The following is a 23636-nucleotide window of genomic DNA, read 5'->3' as shown; positions in this document are numbered from 1 at the left end:
TTCAGTCATATATAGATTTTGCTTGTCAACCATTCATATCTCCGGCTATTCTTAACACAAAAAAGCATCAACTGGGTCTAACGCCAATATTAATCCAGCAAAATAAACACCCCTTTGCAACTATCACTTCCTGAAAATATTGTTACAATGTCTTGACCTATTTATGAAATATTATATTTTAATACAAAGATCTGTATGAGTAATAAATAAAAATTCTGTGAAAGGAAAGCTGCTACTCACGATATATAGTAGCAGCTTTCCTTTTCACAGTATTGTTACATTCCATCCTGGATTTTCCGTAGTTTGAAATAAAAATTCTGAATTGACTATCAAGAAAAAAAATGAAGTGAAAGGAATTAATCTTGTTCCTGATGCTAAGCAATGTTTGTTTGCCAGAATGTATTGGAAGCTAAACAACGCAAACATCACACATGGTAATGAATTAAATACAAGTGACAACATTATCTGTAAAGCTTAGCAACATTACTGTATCAATCTTGTTTGCTTGCCCTTTCACCTGTTCCATTGCTTGTTACATGCTAAGGGCTCAGTTACCACTAACCCTACCATTAAGAAGAGGAGAAATTTGAACTCAATGAAACTGTTTGGATTGTAGTAATCTCCACAGAATCACCTTGTTTGTGAGTAAAATGGGGCAGCTGTTACAGTGTTAGGAGATCATTTTTATATAATGCGATGGCCTTTATGGAAAATGGGTATCTGCCTAGTTTGCACGAATAATGAGAGTCGTTAAGAAAAGTAGTTGTAAAAGTAAACTGATAGTAGTGCTGAATACGGTGTCTTTATATTCCACATTAAACTATTCAAAAATATTCTTTTCCAGAATGAATTTTTACTCTGCACCTGAGTGTGCCTTTCATGGGCAAATGCGCTACTGACCGAGTTATCCCAGCACGATTCACAACCTCCCCTCACTATTTTACTTTCACTGACACATCACCATCTACCTTCCAAAATTCACAGAAGGTCTCCTGCATACCTTGCAAGGTTAGCATTCCTGGAAGAAAGGGTGTTGCAGAGACATGCCTTACACATAGCCTGGGGAACATTTCTGTAATGAATTTTTACTCTGCAGCAGAGTGTGCACTGATCTGAAACTTCCTGGCAAATTAAAACTGTTGCTGGATTGGGACTGGAACCAGGCACATTTGCCTTTCAGGAGCAAGAACTCTACTGACTAAACTATCCAACAACTCACCATCCACCTTCCCAGCTTTACTTCTACCAGTACCACATCTCCTACCTCCCACACTTCAAAGAAGTTCTGCTGTATACCTTGTGGGACTAGCACTCCTGGAAGAAAGGCAAAGGTCCTAGGTTCAAGTGCTGGTCTGACAAACACTTTTAGTCGGCCACGAAGTTTCAAATATGTGCACACACTGCTCCAGAAAGAAAATTTATTCTGGAAATAACCCCAACTGTGACTACGCCATGTCTCCATAATATCCTTTTTTATAGAAGAGCTAGTTCTGTAAGGTACTGGCCAAAGTAAAGCTATGACGGTGGGTCACACCTTGTGTTTGGATAGCTCAATTGGTTCAGCACTTGACTGTGAAAGACAAAGGTAATAGGTTTGAGTACCAATCCACCACACAGTTTTAATCTGCCAGGAACCTACATTTTTGTTCACAACTGGGGAAGTAATAGCCACCAGCAAGCAGTCCTAGCTGCAAAAAAATTTCATTACAAGAAAAGCAGAATTGCTGCAACTTATTGTAGAATATTGCACAACATGCAAATTTAGATGCAACATGTCATAAGGTATAGCAAAGTGTGTGCCTGCAAAGATAACAGTTGATTCTGGACTGTTCCAGAGTGTCAGAAGTCTATGGTATCACTGTTTCTTACAATTTTGTTTTCCTTCTCCCATATATACAGACATGGCTGACTTGATCATATTAATAACTGGGGTTATATTCTGATAAATAATAAGCAAAAAGCAATCATAACTGCAAATAAAATATCAGTTCTTATCTGAAATGAGACAGTTACTGAAAATGCTATGGTCATCATCATCATCATCATCATATTACATCGTGTAATGTTACATGGTTTGTTATTTTACCTGTGGCACTAATTGCTTTCTGTACATGCTTCAGAGAGAAGCCCATTTCCATGAGTGGTGCTGCTATCGGAGGCGGTGGCGGTGAAGGCGAACGAAGCTGAGGTGCCCGCAGCAGAGGTGCAGATTGAGGTGATGGTTTATTGGAAGCAGAAGGATATGGTGGCTGGGGAGATGATAATTCAGAAAAGCTACAAGCACCTAATGGGAGAGAAGTAGGAGGACGTATCTGTGGAATGCCACGAATAAGACGAGACAGTGTTGATGGTCCTGATGCAGTGTTTGTAGGGGTAGCATTATGTGCTGCTCTGGTACCTGGTACACCATCCTAAAACAAAATAAAGCAATCAATTTCAAACAGATCTTGAAAAAAATAAGTACAGGGATTGAATAAAAACATGGAAATACAGTGCAAAATGTGTGCTTGAACAGAAATGCAGATGCTACAGAAGCCCGCAGTTTGCACTGTTGTCTTTGACCTCACACTTGTGCAATGTTGTCAATATGCTGCAACTGTCAGTCAAGGTCAGAACAATGTTCTGTGTAGGTCTGAGTGCATTATGTTGGATGTAAGCGAATTTGTATGTGGGCAAATTGTTGGTGCTCATACGGCGAGAGCTTCCTAAGCAAGGAAGCTGGAGTGTTTGACGTTTCAAAACACACCATACCATAGATTTATACCAGATATGGGGAAAGTGTAAAAAATGATTCGCAGACAAAAGTGCATGTTGACTGATTGTGACAGACAGTCACTGAAGAGGATTGTGACGAAAAATCAGATGATGACAGCTGCCTGCAATAGTCACTGCAGAACTGAATGTCACACTCATGAACACTGTCAGCACCAAAACAAGAAGAAGGGTGGTCCATAAGCTGGAATTCCAAAATCACTAATTGATGATGCAGCCCTAACAGGAAAATGTGGTGCTGAAGCCACAAAACCTGGACTACAGAGCAATGGAAGAAAGTAATTTGATCAGATGAATCTTTTTGCACACTGTTTCCAACATCTGGTTGACTTTACAGTCCAAGAGTGAAAAAAGGCATGTGATAGGTGATGCTTTGGGCAGCCATATTGTGATATGCAATGGGCCCAATGGATATTCTGTCAAGGATTGTGTGACCAACAGATCCACCCCATGGTACAATGTTTGTTCTGCAATGGTGTTGCTGTGTTCCAAGATGATAGAGCTCCTGATCACATATATCGCATCATCCAGAACTGGTTTTGTGAGCACAAAGATGGATTGTCGCTTGTTCCCGGCCACCATAGTCACCAGATCTCAATGTTATTGAGCCTTTGTGGTCTACTATGGACAGAGGGGTGGGTGATCACTATCCACCTCCACCACTGTTTGGTGAACTGCCACTATTTTGCATGAAGAATGGTACAAGATTCCCTTGAAAACCATACAGGACCTGTATTTACCCATTTTGTGATGACTGGAAGCTGTTTTTAATGCCAACAGTTCTCCTACACCATATAAGGCATAGAAATGTGTTGTGTTTTTGGTATCTCCATATAGCAGGGAAGTATGAGCTTTTAAAATAGAATATTTATGCGAGCCTCATGGAATACAAAAGTTAGATACCAATAACATTATAAATATAGTTACTTTAATGTAGGATGCTTGTAAGTAATTCATTCACACATTATACTCTCCAAATCCCATTGTGAATTGCCTTCATGGGTGTGTCAAGTTACAGTCTTTCCTTCTCATCCCGTACAGTGAGTCTACCCTGATCTGTGGTTCTGGGTGACTTTCCTAAAATCTACCCCTTTTCCTAGACCTCTCCAGTCCTTTTCCTTCACTGTTCTTCCTTCCCCTTCAACCCTTCTATCTGAAGAAGGAGCCACTGGCTCCAAAAGCTTGCCAGCCACAACAGTCTTTTATGTGTGTATTCTCCCACCGCTTGGTGAGTAGATTTTTTATCTATCCAATTAAATTACACATATAAATAGACAAAAGCAGCCATTGCAGGCTGCTTCTTTAAAGTATACTAACGTCTAAGTATGACTAGCACAAATTCACTCAACTACATATTTGCACCCCACCCCCCTTTTTTCAAACAAAGCATTTTACATAGACCACTATCAGCTGTCTGCACACTGGCAAAGTCTAAATCTATCTCTTACAAATATTAGGGCTAGCAATAATGGAAATCCCGGAATGGAACAATACATAAGATAAGGAAAAGGCAAGCACTCACCTATAGCAGACTGATGTGTGTGGAGAGCGTGCGCACCCTCACACACACACGGCACTTTTTCTTACAAAAAGTACACACATTTACAAAAACAACCACACAGACACCCAAACACACAATATTACAGCAAAAAAGATTATTGATTATTGCGAGCAGTTGCTTGGACTGATGATGGAGGAAGGGGGTAGGGAAGGGTGCTTGAGACGAGAAGGGCATAGCAAGAGTGGGAAAGACAGATGACTTAGTGGCTGCACAACCAGACAAAAGAAGCTCTGACGGATAGAACATATAAGAGATATTGAGAGGAGGAGGGGAAAGGGAAGAGAGGAAAGGTAGAGGGAGGGGTAGAAAGGGGACATGGGTAGGGGGAGAAGCCAGATAAAGAGAGTGAGGGGAGGGGGGGGGGGGGTGGAGGGAGAGACAGAGACAGAGGGGGGGGGGTGAGAATGGCCGCTCGGGATTTTTTTTTTTTTTTTTTTTTTTTTTTTGGGGGGTGGGGGGGAAGGGAAGTTGTAGGAGAAAACAGTGCTAGAGTTACGTGGAATCTACATTACTGAGTCCAAATATTCCAGTAAATTATAAAATAAGTGGTTAATGAGACATTCATTTACTTTCTTTTTAAATATTTGGGGATTTACAAATTCCTGTCTGATGTCTACTGACATCCAGTTACAGCCTTTAAGCACGAGAATTGAAAACTTGATAAGAACCCCAGGTAGAGATTCACAGTGAATACAAAAATTATTTTTACTTTAAGTTTCGTTATACAATGCAGACTTTCACGGATGGTATTTATGTATTAGGTGATTTTTATTTTACGTGCATTAGGCCACGGTCCAAGGTACAATTCTCTACGTTCTGTCTTCCAATACTGAAGATCTCATCAGAGGCAATAATGACCCAAAAAGCAGTTACAATCTCTTACAAATTTGGTTTGTTGAGCTGTTATGCAATTGTAACTACATTCCAAGATGTTATACACTACTGGGCATTAAAATTGCTACACCACAAAGATGACGTGCGACAGACGCAAAATTTAACCGACAGGAAGAAGATGCTGTGATATGCAAATGATTAACTTTTCAGAGCATTCACACAAGGTTGGCGCCAGTGGCGACACCTAAAATGTGCTGACATGAGGAAAGTTTCCAAGTGATTTCTCATAAACAAACAGCAGTTGACCGGCGTTGCCTGGTGAAACGTTGTTGCGATGCGTCGCGTAAGGAGGAGAAATGCGTACCATCATGTTTCCAACTTTGATAAAGGTCGGATTGTAGCCTATCACAATTGCGGTTTATCGTATCGCGACACTGCTGCTCGCGTTGGTTGAGATCCAATGACTGTTAGCAGAATAAGGAATCGGTGGGTTCAGGAGGGTGATACGGAACGCCGTGCTGGATCCCAATGGCCTCGTATCACTATCAGCTGAGATGACAGGCATCTTATCCACCTGGCTGTAACAGATTGTGCTGCCACGTCTCGATCCCTCAGTCAACAGACGGGGATGCTTGGAAGACAACAACCATCTGCACGAACAGTTGGACGACGTTTGCAGCAGCATGGACTATCAGAACGGAGACCATGGCTGCGGTTACCTTTGATGCTGCATCACAGACAGGAGCGCCTGCGATGGTATACTCAACGACGAACCTGGGTGCACGAATGGCAAAATGTCGTGTTTTCGGATGAATCCAGGTTCTGTTTACAGCATCATGATGGTTGCATCCGTGTTTGGCGACATCGCAGTGGACGCACATTGGAGTGTGTATTCGTCATCGCCATACTGACGTATCACCCGGCATGATGGTATGGGGTGCCATTGGTTACACGTCTCGGTCGCCTCTTGTTCGCATTGACGGCACTTTGAACAGTGGACATTACATTTAAGATGTGTTATGACCCGTGGCTCTACCCTTCATTCAATCCCTGCGAAACCCTACATTTCAGCAAGATAATGCACGACCGCATGTTGCAGGTCCTATACGGGCCTTTCTGGATACATAAAATGTTCGACAGCTGCCCTGGCCAGCACATTCTCCAGATCTCTCGCCAATTGAAAACATCTGGTCAATGGTGGCCGAGCAACTGACTCGTCAGAATACGCCAGTCACTACTCTTGATGAACTGTGGTATCGTGTTGAAGCTGCATGGGCAGCTGTACCCGTAGATGCCATCCAAGCTCTGTTTGACTCAATGCCCAGGCATATCAAGGCCGTTATTACGGCCAGAGGTGGTTGTTCTGGGTACTGATTTCTTAGGATCTATGCAACCATATTGCGTGAAAATGTAATCACATGTCAGTTCTAGTATAATATATTTGTCCAATGAATACCCCTTCATCATCTGCATTTCTTCTTGGTGTATCAATTTTAATGGCCAGTAGTGTAGGTTCTGATGATGTCTCCAGTTCTGAAAGATGAACCTTTGGGCACAGAAATATGCCTTCAGCCATGGCCTAATGCCCATAAAACAAAAATCAACAAATATTTTAGTGTTGTGTTTGTGAATTACACAGTTCATCCCAAATACACTCTTGTTATTAACTACAAACACCATAAGGGAGCAAATGTATTGACAAGTAAGTATAAGGATACCGAGATCTCTGAAGAGGCTTCTGCAAAGATGTTCAGTTCTCACCTTTATACATTATTATTATCGCACACTACAGTAGCACAAAGACTTGTTTTGACCTCAGCTGCATTACTCCGGAAAATTAAGTCCTAGGAGAGTAGGGTGTAAAAGTCTGTTCACTATGTTAGCAATACCGTCTGTATGTCAATCTAATAAAAGAGGCTTCCAAGGACAGAGAATGCAAAACTAAACTTTTTGAAATGTGACAGCTCCCACTAGCCAAAAAATGCACTCTATGTCACTTCCCTTCTTGCAGTTTTGTCTACACAAAAGAAAGTCATAGCTAAACTAGCGAATGACAGGGGCTTTCAAGTGTGTCATGAACACTAACCATGAAATAAACAATTTTTTCTTATCACATTTATTTAGAAAGCACAAATAATGTGCAATTTCATCTTAGACGTTTACCTGGAAAGTAAAGTTATGAAGTATAGATAATATTTTGGATTTACAACATTTGCATATTAATTTGATGCATTTTTGGAAAATGCATACATATCTACATCTACATCTATAACCTGTGAACCACTATGTAGTGCACAGCAGAGGGTATGTCCAACTGTTCCATTCATGTGTGGAGCATTGGAAAAATGATTGCTTAAATGCCTCATTGTCTGCCATAATCAATCTAATCTTATCCTCATGATCCCTATTGGAGCAATATGTAGAGGGTTGTAGTATATTCCTAGAATCATAGTTTAAGTTGTTTCTTGACACTTTGTAAGTACACTTTCTCACAATAGTTTACATCTATCTTCAACAGTCAGCCAGTTCAGTTCTTTCAACATCTCAATGAACTTTCCTGTGGGTCAACCCAACCTTGACCATTCATGCTGCCTTTCTCTGCATAATGTTCAATATTCCCTGTTATTCCTCTTTAGTACGAGTCACACACACATGGGAAATATTCTAGAGTGGGTCACATGAGTAATTTGTAAGCAACCTCCTTTGTAGCCTATTGCACTTCCCTAGTATTCTACCAATAAACCTTAGTCTGCTACCTTCTTCACCAATGACTGAATGAATGTCATCATTCCACATTGTGTTCCTGTTAAGTGTTACAGTATTTGTATGAGTTTATAGATTCCAATTGTGACTCACTAATATTACATCAAAGAATACTATGTTTTTTTTTGGTTTTATGAAGCGCACTATTTCATATTTTTGAAAATTTAAAGCAAGCTGCTGATCATTGCACCATTTTGAAATCTTATCAATGTCTGACTGAATATTTGTAAATCTTTGTTCAGACTGTAATCAAACAGTGGAAAATCCAGGATGGAATGTAACAATATTATGAAAAGGGAAGTTGCTACTCACCATACAATGAAAATGCTGAGTGGCAGCTGAAGCCAAGCTCCTTCATCTGCCAGAAGCAGTCTCTCGCGCGCGCGCGTGCGTGCGTGTGTGTGTGTGTGTGTGTGTGTGTGTGTGTGTGTGTGTGTGTGTGAGAGAGAGAGAGAGAGAGAGAGAGAGAGAGAGAGAGAGAGAGAGAGAGAGAGAGAGAGAGAGAGATCTATTTTTGACAAAAGCCTTGTTGGCCAAAAGTTTATATTGTGACAGTCTTTTTGTTGTGCATAACTGCAACTCAGCATCTCTGCTATATGATGAGTAGCAACTGCTGTGTTCGGATGAAGGCTGAGTTGGCATCCCTTCGCTCCCAGGTTCAGGCAGTGTTGGCTTCGGTCACATAGCTTGAGGCTGTTGCCAATGGGCATCACTGTGGGGGTCCAGATGGGGGTTCGTCGGGGACGGCCAGCTCGTCCCACGCATCCCCCGATCGGACTACGACTATGGCTGCCTGGGATACTGCCCACATTGAGGCTGATCCCTCACCTGTGGCAGAGTGGGAGGTCGTCTCGAGGTGTGGCAGGGGGCGAAAGACATTCCGGAGGGCTGAACGGAAGGCCTCTTCAGTTTGTCTGACAAACCGGTTTCAGGCTCTGTCTCCGGCTGATACTGATCTTCAGCCGGACATGGCTGCTTGTCCTGTTCCAGAGGTTGCCCCTCAGTCTGCAAGATCCGGGCGGTCGCAGAGGGTGGGCTTACTGGTAGTTGGGAGCTCCAACGTCAGGTGCGTAATGGGGCCCCTTAGGGATATGGCAGCAAGAGAGGGGAAGAAAACCAATGTGCACTCCGTGTGCATACCGGGGGGAGTAATTCCAGATGTGGAAAGGGTCCTTCCGGATACCATGAAGGGTACAGGGTGCACCCATCTGCAGGTGGTCGTTCATGTCGGCACCAATGATGTGCATCGCTATGGATCGGAGGAAATCCTCTCTGGCTTCCGGCAGCTATCTGATTTGGTGAAGACTGCCAGTCTCGCTAGTGGGATGAAAGCAGAGCTCACCATCTGCAGCACCGTCAACAGGACTGACTGCAGACCTTTGGTACAGAGCCGAGTGGAGGGTCTGAATCAGAGGCTGAGACGGTTCTGCGACCATGTGGGCTGCAGGTTCCTCGACTTGCGCCATAGGGTGGTGGGGTTTTGGGTTCTGCTGGATAGGTCAGGAGTCCACTACACGCAGCAAGTGGCTACACGGGTAGCAGGGGTTGTGTGGCGTGGACTGGGCGGTTTTTTAGGTTATAGGGCCTCGGGCAAGTACAGAAAGGGCAACAGCCTCAAAGGGTGCGGGGCAAAGCCAGGACATGCGAGGACCAAGCAGCAATTGGTATAGTAATTGTAAACTGTCGAAGCTGCATTGGTAAAGTACCGGAACTTCAAGTGCTGATAGAAAGCACCGAAGCTGAAATCGTTACAGGTACACAAAGCTGGCTGAAGCCAGAGATAAATTCTGCCGAAATTTTTACAAAGGCACAGACGGTGTTTAGAAAGGATAGATTACATGCAACCGGTGGTGGCGTGTTTGTCGCTGTTAGTAGTAGTTTATCCTGTAGTGAAGTAGAAGTGGATAGTTCCTGTGAATTATTATGGGTGGAGGTTACACTCAACAACCCAGCTAGGTTAATAATTGGCTCCTTTTACTGACCTCCCGACTCAGCAGCATTAGTGGCAGAACAACTGAGAGAAAATTTGGAATACATTTCACATAAATTTTCTCAGCATGTTATAGTCTTAGGTGGAGATTTCAATTTACCAGATATAGACTGGGACACTCAGATGTTTAGGACGGGTGGTAGGGACAGAGCATCGAGTGACATTACACTGAGTGCACTATCCGAAAATTACCTCGAGCAATTAAACAGAGAACCGACTCGTGGAGATAACATCTTGGACCTACTGATAACAAACAGACCCGAACTTTTCGGCTCTGTAAGTGCAGAACAGGGAATCAGTGATCATAAGGCCGTTGCAGCACCCCCGAATATGGAAGTTAATAGGAATATAAAAAAAGGGAGGAAGGTTTATCTGTTTAGCAAGAGTAATAGAAGGCAGATTTCAGACTACCTAACAGATCAAAACGAAAATGTCTGTTCCGACACTGACAATGTTGAGTGTTTATGGAAAAAGTTCAAGGCAATCGTAAAATGTGTTTTAGACAGGTACGTGCCGAGGGACGGGAAAAACCCACCGTGGTACAACAACAAAGTTAGGAAACTACTGCTAAAGCAAAGAGAGCTTCACTCCAAGTTTAAATGCAGCCAAAACGTCTCAGACAAACAGAAGCTAAACGATGTCAAAGTTAGCGTAAGGAGGGCTATGCGTGAAGCGTTCAGTGAATTCGAAAGTAAAATTCTATGTACTGGCTTGACAGAAAATCCTAGGAAGTTCTGGTCTAACGTTAAATCAGTAATTGGCTCGAAACAGCATATCCAGACACTCCAGGATGATGATGGCATTGAAATAGAGAATGACACGTGTAAAGCTGAAATACTAAATGCCTTTTTCCTAAGCTGTTTCACACAGGAAGACCGCACTGCAGTTCCTTCTCTAAATCCTCACACAAATGAAAAAATGGCTGACATCGAAATAAGTGTCCAAGGAATAGAAAAGCAACTGGAATCACTCAACAGAGGAAAGTCCACTGGACCTGACGGGATACCAATTCGATTCTACACAGAGTACGCGAAAGAACTTGCCCCCCTTCTAACAGCCGTGTACCGCAAGTCTCTAGAGGAACGGAAGGTTCCAAATGATTGGAAAAGAGCACAGGTAGTCCCAGTCTTCAAGAAGGGTCATCGAGCAGATGCGCAAAACTATAGACCTATATCTCTTACGTCGATCTGTTGTAGAATTTTAGAACATGTTTTTTGCTCGAGTATCATGTCGTTTTTGGAAACCCAGAATCTACTCTGTAGGAATCAACATAGATTCCGGAACAGCGATTGTTTGAGATCCAACTCGCTTTATTTGTTCATGAGACCCAGAAAATATTAGATACAGGCTCCCAGGTAGATGCTATTTTCCTTGACTTCCGGAAGGCGTTCGATACAGTTCCGCACTGTCGCCTGATAAACAAAGTAAGAGCCTACGGAATATCAGACCAGCTGTGTGGCTGGATTGAAGAGATTTTACCAAACAGAATACACCTCTGGCGTGCCACAGAGGAGTGTTATGGGACCATTGCTTTTCACAATATATATAAATGACCTAGTAGATAGTGTCGGAAGTTCCATGCGGCTTTTCGCAGATGATGCTGTAGTATACAGAGAAGTTGCAGCATTAGAAAATTGTAGCGAAATGCAGGAAGATCTGCAGCGGATAGGCACTTGGTGCAGGGAGTGGCAACTGACCCTTAACATAGCCAAATGTAATGTATTGTGAATACATAGAAAGAAGGATCCTTTATTGTATGATTATATGATAGCGGAACAAGCACGGGTAGCAGCTACTTCTGTAAAATATCTGGGAGTATGTGCGCGGAACGATTTGAAGTGGAATGATCATATAAAATTAATTGCTGATAAGACGGGTACCAGGTTGAGATTCATTGGGAGAGTCCATTCAAAATGTAGTCCATCAACAAAGGAGGTGGCTTACAAAACACTCGTTCGACCTATACTTGAGTATTGCTCATCAGTGTGGGATCCGTAGTGGCAGACTCTGCAAGAGAGGCGCTCTGCATCACGGTGTAGCTTGCTCGCCAAGTTACGAGAGGGGAGGTTTCTGGATGAGGTGTCGAATATATTGCTTCCCCCCACTTATGGCTAAGCAGGGATGGCTAGAGGACAAATGTAAGGATGTAGAGGCTTATCTCACTAGGGGTAAGATAGATACTGCCTACAGGAAAATTAAAGAGACCTTTGGAGATAAGAGAACCACTTGTATGAACATCAAGAGCTCTGATGGAAACCCAGTTCTAAGCAAAGAAGGGAAAGCAGAAAGGTGGAAGGAGTATATAGAGGGTCTATACAACGGCGATGTACTTGAGGACAATATTATGGAAATGGAAGAGGATGTAGATGAAGATGAAATGGGAGATATGATACTGCGTGAAGAGTTTGACAGAGCACTGAAAGACCTGAGTCGAAACAAGGCCCTGGGAGTAGACAACATTCCATTGGAACTACTGACGGCCTTGGGAGAGCCAGTCCTGACAAAACTCTACCATCTGGTGAGCAAGATGTATGAAACAGGCGAAATACCCTCAGACTTCAAGAAGAATATAATAATTCCAACCCCAAAGAAAGCAGGTGTTGACAGATGTGAGAATTACCGAACAATCAGTTTAATAAGCCACAGCTGCAAAATACTAACACGAATTCTTTACAGACGAATGGAAAAACTAGTAGAAGCCGACCTCGGGGAAGATCAGTTTGGATTCCGTAGAAATACTGGAACACGTGAGGCAATACTGACCTTACGACTTACCTTAGAAGAAAGATTAAGGAAAGGCAAACCTACGTTTCTAGCATTTGTAGACTTAGAGAAAGCTTTTGACAATGTTGACTGGAATACTCTCTTTCAAATTCTAAAGGTGGCAGGGGTAAAATACAGGGAGCGGAAGGCTATTTACAATTTGTACAGAAACCAGATGGCAGTTGTAAGAGTCGAGGGACATGAAAGGGAAGCAGTGGTTGGGAAGGGAGTAAGACAGGGTTGTAGCCTCTCCCCGATGTTATTCAATCTGTATATTGAGCAAGCAGTAAAGGAAACAAAAGAAAAATTCGGAGTAGGTATTAAAATCCATGGAGAAGAAATAAAAACTTTGAGGTTCACCAATGACATTGTAATTCTGTCAGAGACAGCAAAGGACTTGGAAGAGCAGTTGAACGGAATGGATGGTGTCTTGAAGGGAGGATATAAGATGAACATCAACAAAGGCAAAACGAGGATAATGGAATGTAGTCGAATTAAGTCGGGTGATGTTGAGGGTATTAGATTAGGAAATGAGACACTTAAAGTAGTAAAGGAGTTTTGCTATTTAGGGAGTAAAATAACTGATGATGGTCGAAGTAGAGAGGATATAAAATGTAGACTGGCAATGGCAAGGAAAGCGTTTCTGAAGAAGAGAAATTTGTTAACATCGAGTATAGATTTAATTGTGAGGAAGTCATTTCTGAAAGTATTTGTATGGAGTGTAGCCATGTATGGAAGTGAAACATGGACGGTAAATAGTTTGGACAAGAAGAGAATAGAAGCTTTCGAAATGTGGTGCTACAGAAGAATGATGAAGATTAGATGGGTAGATCACATAACTAATGAGGAGGTACTGAATAGGATTGGGTAGAAGAGGAGTTTGTGGCACAACTTGACCAGAAGAAGGGATCGGTTGGTAGGACATGTTCTGAGGCATCAAGGGATCACCAATTTAGTATTGGAGGGCAGCGTGGAGGGTAAAAATCGTAGGGGGAGACCAAGAGATGAATACACTAAGCAGATTCAGAAGGATGTAGGTTGCAGTAGGTACTGGGAGATGAAGAATCTTGCACAGGATAGAATAGCATGGAGAGCTGCATCAAACCAGTCTCAGGACTGAAGACCACAACAACAACAACAACAACAACAACAACCCACTTATACCTCCCGAGGAAATCACAAATGTAAAATTAGGGAGATTCGAGCGCGCACGGAGGCTTTCAGACAGTCGTTCTTCCCGCGAACCATACGTGACTGGAACAGAAAAGGGAGGTAATGACAGTGTCACGTAAAGTGCCCTCCGCCACACACCATTGGGTGGCTTGCAGAGTATAAATGTAGATGTAGATGTAGAACTTTCCTTTTCATAATATTGTTTTGTTCAGACTGTACTTCATTGTAGATGTAGAAATCTGCAGGACAGTTTGTTGCAAAAACTGACATGAAGAATGACTTTAAAGATTGCTTCACAGCCGATGATCAACATAATTCAGACGATATGGTTTGCTGAGATATGGAGATGATAGGAGATGACTTCAACAACTTCAACAATGACAATGATAACATCGCAAACTATATACGGAAAAAGGATATGCTGCAGCGAGTGACACAACGGTGATAGGTTTCCCATAACAATGAAGGCATCAGTTTGACTGCCCTGCCACTATACATCCAATACAATAACATTATTCAAATAATGGATGAAGGGCAATAGGTAGATTCCATATTCCTAAATATCTGGAAAGCATTTGACACTGTGCCCCACTGCAGACTGTTTTTGTTATTGTTGTTGTTGCTATGAGGTGCAAAACAGCTGAGGTCATAAGTACCCATGTCATAATTTCAAATGGCCATTTACTGGATGAAGTTGAAATGAATGCGGTAAGCACAGAGAGGTGCAGGGTTCCAATTAACAAATGACACTTACAGAAACAATAGTGCTCAATACACAGCTGAGCTAAAAGTATCTCCTCGTGATGAGAGAGGTATGAGGAAGTTTTCCAAGCCATTGGAAGGTGTTTAATTCCCCAGAGTTTGTTCCCATATACAGAAGCCTATTATTCATGACAGAGGGACACAATGTTTCTACGCGCAGCAAAAGAGATCATATGAAGGGACAGAACAGCTAAAAGGCTAGGTAGTCAGAATGTAGCCTTGGCAGCAGCATCAATAGCTTCATTTCCTAACACTCTGGCATGACAAGGGACACACATGAACAACATGTTGCCTCCACAAAAAGGAAGCAAGTGGAGGCATTCGTAGATTCACTGTACTAAAGGGTGGCATGTGTATTGTACACAGAGGCTCTGGAGGGCACTAAGTGAATCGGTACGTAACACACAAGTGAGGAGCCTGCGCCTTTGGATGTAATTGGCAGCCTGACAGAGTGTGGAAAACTCTGCAGTAAAAATCGAACACTGATCTACATGCCAGCACCTAAAATATTTGTTGCCAATGACAAAAGCACATCCAACACCATGGTGGTCTTAGAGCCATCAGCGTAGACACAGGTGCTGCCTCCAAGTTGCGTGCAAAATTCGAGAAACTGTGATAGATTGAGTCGAGAGTAGTGTCCTTGAGAAGTAAACTATGTCCACGATTAATGTGGAACTCTGCATGAAACCAAGGTGGTGAAGGGCTCTCACCCATCGGGAACATGACAGGTAACGTAAGGTTAAGTTTCCAAAGCAGTATAGCAAGGTGAACTCCAGGAGGCAACAAAGAAGTTGTGCTCATCCCTTATTGGTGATGAATGGATTCATCAAAAGGACACACAGGATGGATGGTTGGGCACAGAGGACAGACGGCATGCATATCTGCTGAGCAGAACATCACACCAGTGGGACAGCCATAGTTCAGCATCAACTTTATAGAGGTTCATAGCTGGGATAGTGGCCAAGTGTATGCCTCAATGGTTGACAGTGTTGAAACCACGCAAAACAGATGATCCTGCAGATGAGTAAATGAGGCACCCATAGGCCATTTTTGATCAGATGAAGGAGTGGTATAAGCAGAGGAGGATTTTCCAATCCACTCCCCATGAAGTTCTGTTTAAAAGACGTAGGATATTCAGAGACTTGATACTGTGTGCTGGCAGATAAGATATGTGGGAGGACCAACGGAGTTTCCCATAAAGTGAGCCCAAGAGTTTCATGGTTTCAACTAATGCAAGAGCAATAGGACCATGCTTAAGGACAGGGGAAGAAACTTCTCATACCACCACAAGATCAGACGGACAGTTTTTTCAATAGAAAAGTTATATCCGTTGTTGATGCTCTGTGACTAAACACAGTCACGATATCCCTGAAGTTGTTGCTCCAGTAAATAAGTCCATTGAGAGCTGCAGTAGACAATAAAGTCATCAATGAAGAGAGAGCCTCAGATGCTTGACAGGAGATAGTTGTTGACAGGGTTAATTTCTATAGCAAGCAGAGGTATCCTCAGCAAAGAGCCCTGAATAAAACTAAAATTGTTTGACAAAGCCAAACCACCAAGTACCTTGAAAACCTGGTCTTTTATAAGCTCCAAAATAAAATTTGACAGATGGTAACGCAAGGTCCAATTGTGCATTTTAAGGAGGCTGCCCGTCCTCCAGCAGGTATTGTAAGCCTTCTCCAAATAAAAAAATCATGGCTACAGTCTGGAATTTCTGCAAAAAATTGTTCATAATGTGGATTGAAAGAGTGACGCAATGATCAACTGCAGAGTAATGCTTACAAAGTCCACATCGGGCAATTGTTAGCAAATTCTGAAACTCAAGCCACCAAAGCAACCATATCAGCCAACCACTGATCATGTATTCCATCATGTTGCAGACACTGCTGGTGAGGGAAATTGGGTGATAGGTGGACGGAAGATGTTTGTACTTACCAGGCTTGCGTATGGGGAATGCAGTGGCTTCATGCTGGGAAACATGCTGTCTGTCCAGATGTGATTATATGTACGAAGGAGAAAATGCTTGCCATCAACAGACAGGTGTTGCAGCATTTGAATGTCAATATCGTCTGATCCTGGAGTGAAGATGAGAGCACACTTCAGCTCCCTCATAGTAAAAATGGTATTGTATAATTCACAATTCTAAGAAGGAAAATATATCTCCCGAGCCTCCACCACTCATTTACAAAGTAGGAAGGTGGGATGGTAGTGGGCGGAATAGAGTTCCATTCAAAGTATTGACCCCAGGTGTTGGCAATATTGATAGGTTCACTACAGTCATGTCAGGAATCAGGAGACGTACCTTGTTTCCAGAAATCACATGCAGGTTACCCCAAACAAAAGAAGAGAGAATAAAACCGTTAAAAGAATTAGTACAAAAGATCCAACTAGCTTTTTTGCTATCTCTGATAATGTGACAACACTTTGCACACGGCTGTTTATAATGAAATACAGTTCTTGTTTGTGGCCTGGCATTCCAAGACCTGGAGGGCATGTCTCCATGTGCGAACGGTGTCACAGCATTCCCCAGTCCACCAGCGAACCAGGTCATATTGCGGTAAAGAAGAGGCATAAAACAACCGGGCATCGTGATCACTATAGAAGCTGTAAGCCTGTCATGTGTGATCCCATGCTGCAAATGTCCCATTAGAGAACAGCCATATTAGATGATAAGGGCCAATTACTTCAGTGGCTGCTGAGTGCCAGATTTTGGCTGCATACTACTACAGCGTTCCGAGGCTGGAGGATCCTGTTTCATTACCTCTTCAGAGGTACAAGTAACCTCCCTGGGTTGGTATGGTGATTCGCACCGGAAAAATGGAGGTCGACTGGACATAGGTGCTGAATGGTGTCACAGTTGTATAGGATCTCCTAGATGGAGAAGGGGAAGAATATTTGTCCTTGTTCAATTTCTTAGTACCCTGTGTTTGTCAGACAAGGATCCAGACATTTGCTGACTTGAGGGACACAAAAAGTATCTTGTGAGTATTCCTCTTCAAATTTCTGTTCTTCTTCTTGTGGCAAACGTGACTTCACTGGTGGGTGAAGGGTTTTTGGTGTTTTGAGCAACTGTAGTGGGTGGAGGTGAGAACATCACCTTAGCACTAGACGATTTCAAAACCACAGCTCCGAACTGGAGGTCGCAGGTCTGCATGGCCACATCTTTAATGGTCTGTAACATAGCAACAACGGTACTGTAACTGCTGGATAGTGGTATGCATGGCTTCCAGTTGGCTAACATTTTGCTAGTGACATTGAGCAATTGCGTAAGCGAGTGCAGGACTTTGGTGGGTCTGCAATTTTGTCCACATTGTGTATGCGCGAGCCCTTTTTGTTGACCCGGGTGCTTGGAGTTATGCATTACCCACTCGCCATTTACATGTCAAACATGTTAGCCAGCCTTCAAGAACACCCAGGAAGGCAGAAACAAAAAAAAGGGAGATCTCAAATGCTGAAGTGGATGAAGGGTAGGAGAGGTCAGAACAATAAAGTAGAGAAAGACAAACATGAAACCCATCTACGTCTCTGATACTTTCAACAATATAAGGAATAGGAAAGATTGCTTCTCACTGAATTAAATATTGTACAGATAAGAAATGGTAATTCTCTTTCAACAAGCAGAAAAATTCAGGATGTGCTCAAAGATAAACGTTGGCCAAATTGGAGTTTGAATACCATAGAAAGAGTACACAGGTGGTACTGAAGCCAAAAATCTGCTTATGGTACCCACTTCAGCAGCCGCATTCAAGAAAGTGAAGGTATACAGAAATTTTGAAGTTCTGTACAGAGTAGGGAAAGGTAAATTACTTGATGCACCTGAGCAGATGGAAATGCCTGCTTCCAAAGAAGAAAACTCGTGTCATTACTCAATTAATGGAGTGGTTTTTATTCAATTTCTCTTTATTCAGTTTCTCAGAGTCTACTATAGTAATACCAGTAAGTAGGCCACAAAAAAGGCTACATAAATAACTCACAAGATGGAATGCAAGGGATATGCAGCCATGATATCTTTGATCAACTGTGTAAAATGAAGGAATATTACAGTTTAACATCCCGTCAACAACGAAGTCATTAGAGACTGAGCACAACGCTCAGATTATGAAAGGATAGGGAAGGAAATCAGCCATGTCCTTTTCAACGGAACTGTCCCGGCATTTGTGTGGAGCAATTTAAGAAAATCACAGAAAATCTAAATATGAATTGCTGGATGGGGAGTATAGTAAGTCACGTACAAACTGATGCCACTATATTTCTATTCAAGGACAGCATTGAATGTGTGCTGAACTGGTTACTATAAGAGGCCTCTAGCACTTTACTACTGGTTGGGCAATTGGAATTTTTTTTTACTGTCTTATAAGCTACTTGGGTCCTGTATTTTATGTCATGACTACTATATTTTTAAACTGCAGTTTGCACTAACAGCTCTCTGTAAACTCCTCGTTAAGCTTCAACCAACTCTTTGCAATATCTCTGTGACAAAGTAGTGGCCTCTTCACTATTTGTAAGCATTTTACCAGTTCACTCATGCACATAGCTTTCTTATAGGATTTGAAGATAATCTTCAATATTTGTCTTTTTGTAGGAAACTTGGTAGTGAATGTTGTCATCTGCAACTGCTGGACAATTAATTGTAATGTTCAAGTGAGACTATGTACTACATATTAAATGACATTCAGTCCCACTGCAGAAGTAGGAGTAAAAGCAAAGACTGCTTCACCGAATGTAAATTTTGCAATTGTTCCTAAAAATGGCAGAGGTCTTAGATTAATACGGTGTGCTGACAATAACATATTTGGCCTTAATAGAGATGTTAGTTGAAGCTATTAATGTGTAAGTAGGGCAAAAATAGAGAAGAATTCGTGAGCAGGAAAATTTGGGTATATCAGAATGACAGAGGTTAGACATTAGCAGACATGTTTTTTCTTAACGCACACTACCATTGGAAAACGGAGTACAAAATTGATTTGGCAAGGGTCAAATCAAGCTCACCTTCAGGACAATGTAGTTAGGTAGGACAATATAATCACTGCATGAATGTGTTTTAAGTTCTCAGAATTAACATTATCTAAAGGTTAGGCAATGATTTTGAGCTTGTTTACGTGTATCAACTGTTCAATATCTCTCTTTCATGATGAGTGGTTACCTTTACACTGCTCTGTTTGTTGGAAATCAGCAGATTAGGAAGGACAAGATGAAAACTGGAACACCCAGGAATACTGCTGGTATGAAAATGCCCATTACTGATGTGATAAGAAAGTGTGAAGTGTAGTGGTATGGTTACTTAGTGAGAACTGAAAAATGTAAAACATCAATAAAATACTTTGATGTTGAAGTATCTGGCAATATACCAAAGTGAATTCAAAGGAAACAATGCATACATATAGTGAAATCAGATGTGACAATGAGAAGCCCGATCTGAGAAAGTGTCACGGACCGAACATACGGAAATGGCTAATCCTTATGCTTTGCACTAAGGAAATTCATAGGAAATAATGATGATGATGATGATGATCTGAAACAGAATTTTCTGATACTCTTACCATCTAGTCAGTTTACATGGTTATACTATTTCAAATTTCACAGAAATATGGAAAGAGAACTGAAGTCAGGGCTCAGAAATAAAAACTTCGAGTTTTGCTGATGACGCTGTAGTGCCGTCAGAGATGGCAGGGGACCTGAAAGAGCATTTGAATGGAAAGGAGGAAAGGATAGCATTTTGAAAACAGGCTGTAAGATGAGTGTAGCCTCATATGGAAGTGAAATGTGGCTAATAAATACTGCAGTAAAGAAGAGAACAGAAACTTTTGGAATGTAACACTACAGAAGAATGCTTAAGATTAAGTGGGTAGACGAAATAACAAACGAGGAGGTAACTGAACCAAATTGAAGAAAAAAGCTATTTATGGCACAACCTGATTAACTCTAGAGTGTATTAAGTGTGTGAACCACAACTAACATTGTCTTGTACTGTTTCTTTGTTGTTTTACAACTGCGAGCCCATACCTATCCCTTTATTATTGTTTAAGCTAATACTGTGATACTTTGCATTGCCATACATCCAAGAGATCAGCAGTGATACAAAACAAATAGTATGCTATATGAGAAAAACTTTACTATTTGTGCAAGAAAATGACCCAGATTCAGAGCTAACAGCTCAGTGTTACAATGAGGTAGTTGTCTATGAAATAATTAGCAATCAAATAAGCATTTGGTTGGGAGCTGATGCAACTTTGTTCTTCGGTGCTTCCCGAATGGATCATTACTGTGGGGTAACACTTCTATGAGGCAACAGAGTGATATAATGAAAGTTTTTTTATTATTATTTAATTAAAAACTGATTTACCTCATATAATGTAAGTTTATTTTCTCATTGATTAGTTAAACTAATATTAAACTGTGATACTCCCATACATGTTTACCTTAGTAACAAAGACAGCTGTTCTTGACATTTGTACAAAGTACACCATGCACCCACTCATGTTACAGAATTGGTTGATAGCATGCATCCTGAGACATAAATGAAATCATCAATTTGGTAATGGAGGTAAATGTGGGGAGTATAAATAGTAGAGGGTGACCAAATCTTGACTACAGAGACAGGTGCAAAAAAATGGTCAAGACTGCAGCAGTTATGCATCAATTTAAAGGCTTGCACAGCATAGAACATGGTGAGCAGCAATAAACCAGTCTATAGGCTGAAGATCACAATAACAATATACGATTTCAAATTATTGTGTGTAATCTGATTGATCTTCTTCATAAAATTATTAAAAGGAGAGATTGGTACTCATTGCAATATGACATTTTGAGCTGCAGACAGACACAACGAAAAGACCATTACACATTGAGCTTTCAGTCAAAGTCTTCTTCAGAAAGGAAAACAAAAATAACGCTCACATTCACACAAACAAGAACACCTCATGCCCAAGTGACTGCTCTCTCTGGCACTCTGACCATAATCTATCCTTTTCATAATATTGTTGACATTCCAAACTGGACTTTCCATTGTTAGATCTTATTCATAATTATTTTACATGACACCATATTTTGTTTATTCTTATGATGAATCTTACTCCCTACAATCAGGAAGAAAGGTCCTTGTTAAATTTTATTTTGGCAAGGATGGAGATGTGTGTTGGTGAAAGTCAATTATAAAGACATTTTTTAAAAAGTAACCTGAAGACATAAACCTTTTAAATAAATCTCTTTCTTGAAACTACTTATCTGTTCCAATCAGTATCCTACCTGAATGCTGCTATTTGCAGTAGTGACAGGAGTATCATCTTTACTACTGGCAAGTGAACGTAGCTTTGTTTCAGTCTCTGAAATGTGCAGTACTTCTTCTGCTCTAGCCTGCATATACATACAATGAAGTACGGTGTGGACTCTTTCTACTTCCATCAGTGTTGCCACAGAGTGCAGGCGGCATGGCTGCACACACTTATCAACCATAAGTCTGCAACAAATGATCATTTGCAGAGACAGAAAATAGCAAACATACAACTGTCAAGCAATTACTTCTGCTCTGATGAGAACAGATGAACGTAACATATAAATAGTCTTTACAAGAAGAAGTTAGTTGGAAAGTTTATTATAAAGACAATAATTATGAATATATTTTTAAAGTAATCTATCATGAACATACTATTCAGCACATGTCAAGCAAAGAGTGAAATGCTTATGTTACAGTCTTCACTATTTTCCTTTGTTTTATGTGACGATAGCATCTTCAACATTTTTACGATAGGAGTAGTGTTTACTTCCAATGTCAGTAATTTTCTCGAAACAGAAAAAAATATTCTCAAGGTGTGATTTGTTGGCACAATTATTAGTGCCAGACTCCTCCTACACCATAAATGAATTGTTGAATAGGAATAAATAAATCTAAATGTACAATAAAAGCATTTTGTGCCATTTAAGGGAATGCGGTAGGTAACAAACATTTTAACCTTTAAAAAAATTTAAAAAAAATCTTGATTCATTTGTGCATTTCATATGCACTTGACACTTTCCACATCATAACAGTTACCGTGAGATTGATCAATGGAACATGTAACTAACAAACTAGGAATCTAAAGGATCTGTTCAAAAAAATGGCTTCGAGCAATATGGGACTTAACGTCTGAGGTCATCAGTCCCCTAGAACTCAGAACTACTTAAACCTAACTAACCTAAGGACATCACATACACCCACGCCCAAGGTAGGATTCGAACCTGCGACCGTAGCGGTCGTGCGGTTCCAGACTGAAGCGCCTAGAACAGCTCGGCCACAACGGCCAGCAAAGGATCTGTGTTATCCACAATTCACAATGTACCCCCAGTCAGTTCCAGGGTTTTTATCTGTCACTTATTGCTTTCTTCTCCGGGAGCCTTTATTGATGTGAAAAACATCAAGTTGCACCATGGTTTGGTGTCCACATTAAACTGTAGGTCCCTCTGAAACAGCTCATCAAGACAGTTCAATGGTTGAAAGAAGAAATCAGCTTACCACCTATGATAGGACACGGTCAATCATGGCACTGTGCTGTTCAAACCATCCTTAAGGTTGACGAAAGCTGTCTTGGATACAAGAAATTACTTCTGCAAACTAAGATTAGCTGTTTCATACATCATATACTGTTTTACTAGACTCAGTTCTGAAATGTAGACTCATTCCCTCATTAAAGCTTAATAGCAGGCTTAAAAGGCTCTGCATTCTAACAAGAACACAATTATGTTTGTCTTCACTTAAACATGTTTCACCACAGTTGTGCCATTATCAATGGCAGGATTTATTTTTATATAAAATATAATAATATAAATTTTGTGAATTTGATATCTATGGGCACACTCTTATTGCTACCGTATTGCTTCCATTTAATGTCCATTGAAGATTCCAGTTCCACAGAATTACATTCTGGTACATATTGCATTTTCTTTACCTTTGAGAAATGATCTCTTAATTAAACATTTGTAACAACATTTTTGTAATTCTGTGAATCATTAAACTACTTATATATAATTTCAATAAAAAGAAAT

The 23636-nt window shown here is 41.2% G+C and overlaps 1 protein-coding gene across 1 annotated transcript in view; it reads right to left on the bottom strand.

Moving 5' to 3' along the window:
* Positions 1-23636, bottom strand: part of LOC124621816 (probable E3 ubiquitin-protein ligase HERC1) — a 766600-nt gene that overhangs the window by 344085 nt on the left and 398879 nt on the right. Inside the window, exons 38-39 of the mRNA XM_047147255.1 lie at positions 21864-22074; positions 2087-2411 (exon numbers count right to left, since the gene is read on the bottom strand). Coding sequence (XP_047003211.1) covers positions 2087-2411; positions 21864-22074 — 536 coding nt within the window. The remainder of the gene's footprint in view (positions 1-2086; positions 2412-21863; positions 22075-23636) is intronic.

This window comes from Schistocerca americana, chromosome 7 (genome assembly GCF_021461395.2).
Source record: "Schistocerca americana isolate TAMUIC-IGC-003095 chromosome 7, iqSchAmer2.1, whole genome shotgun sequence".
NCBI lineage: Eukaryota > Metazoa > Arthropoda > Insecta > Orthoptera > Acrididae > Schistocerca > Schistocerca americana.
The sequence above is the reverse complement of the archived record's forward strand: the minus strand, read 5'-3'. Positions and strand labels throughout refer to the sequence as shown.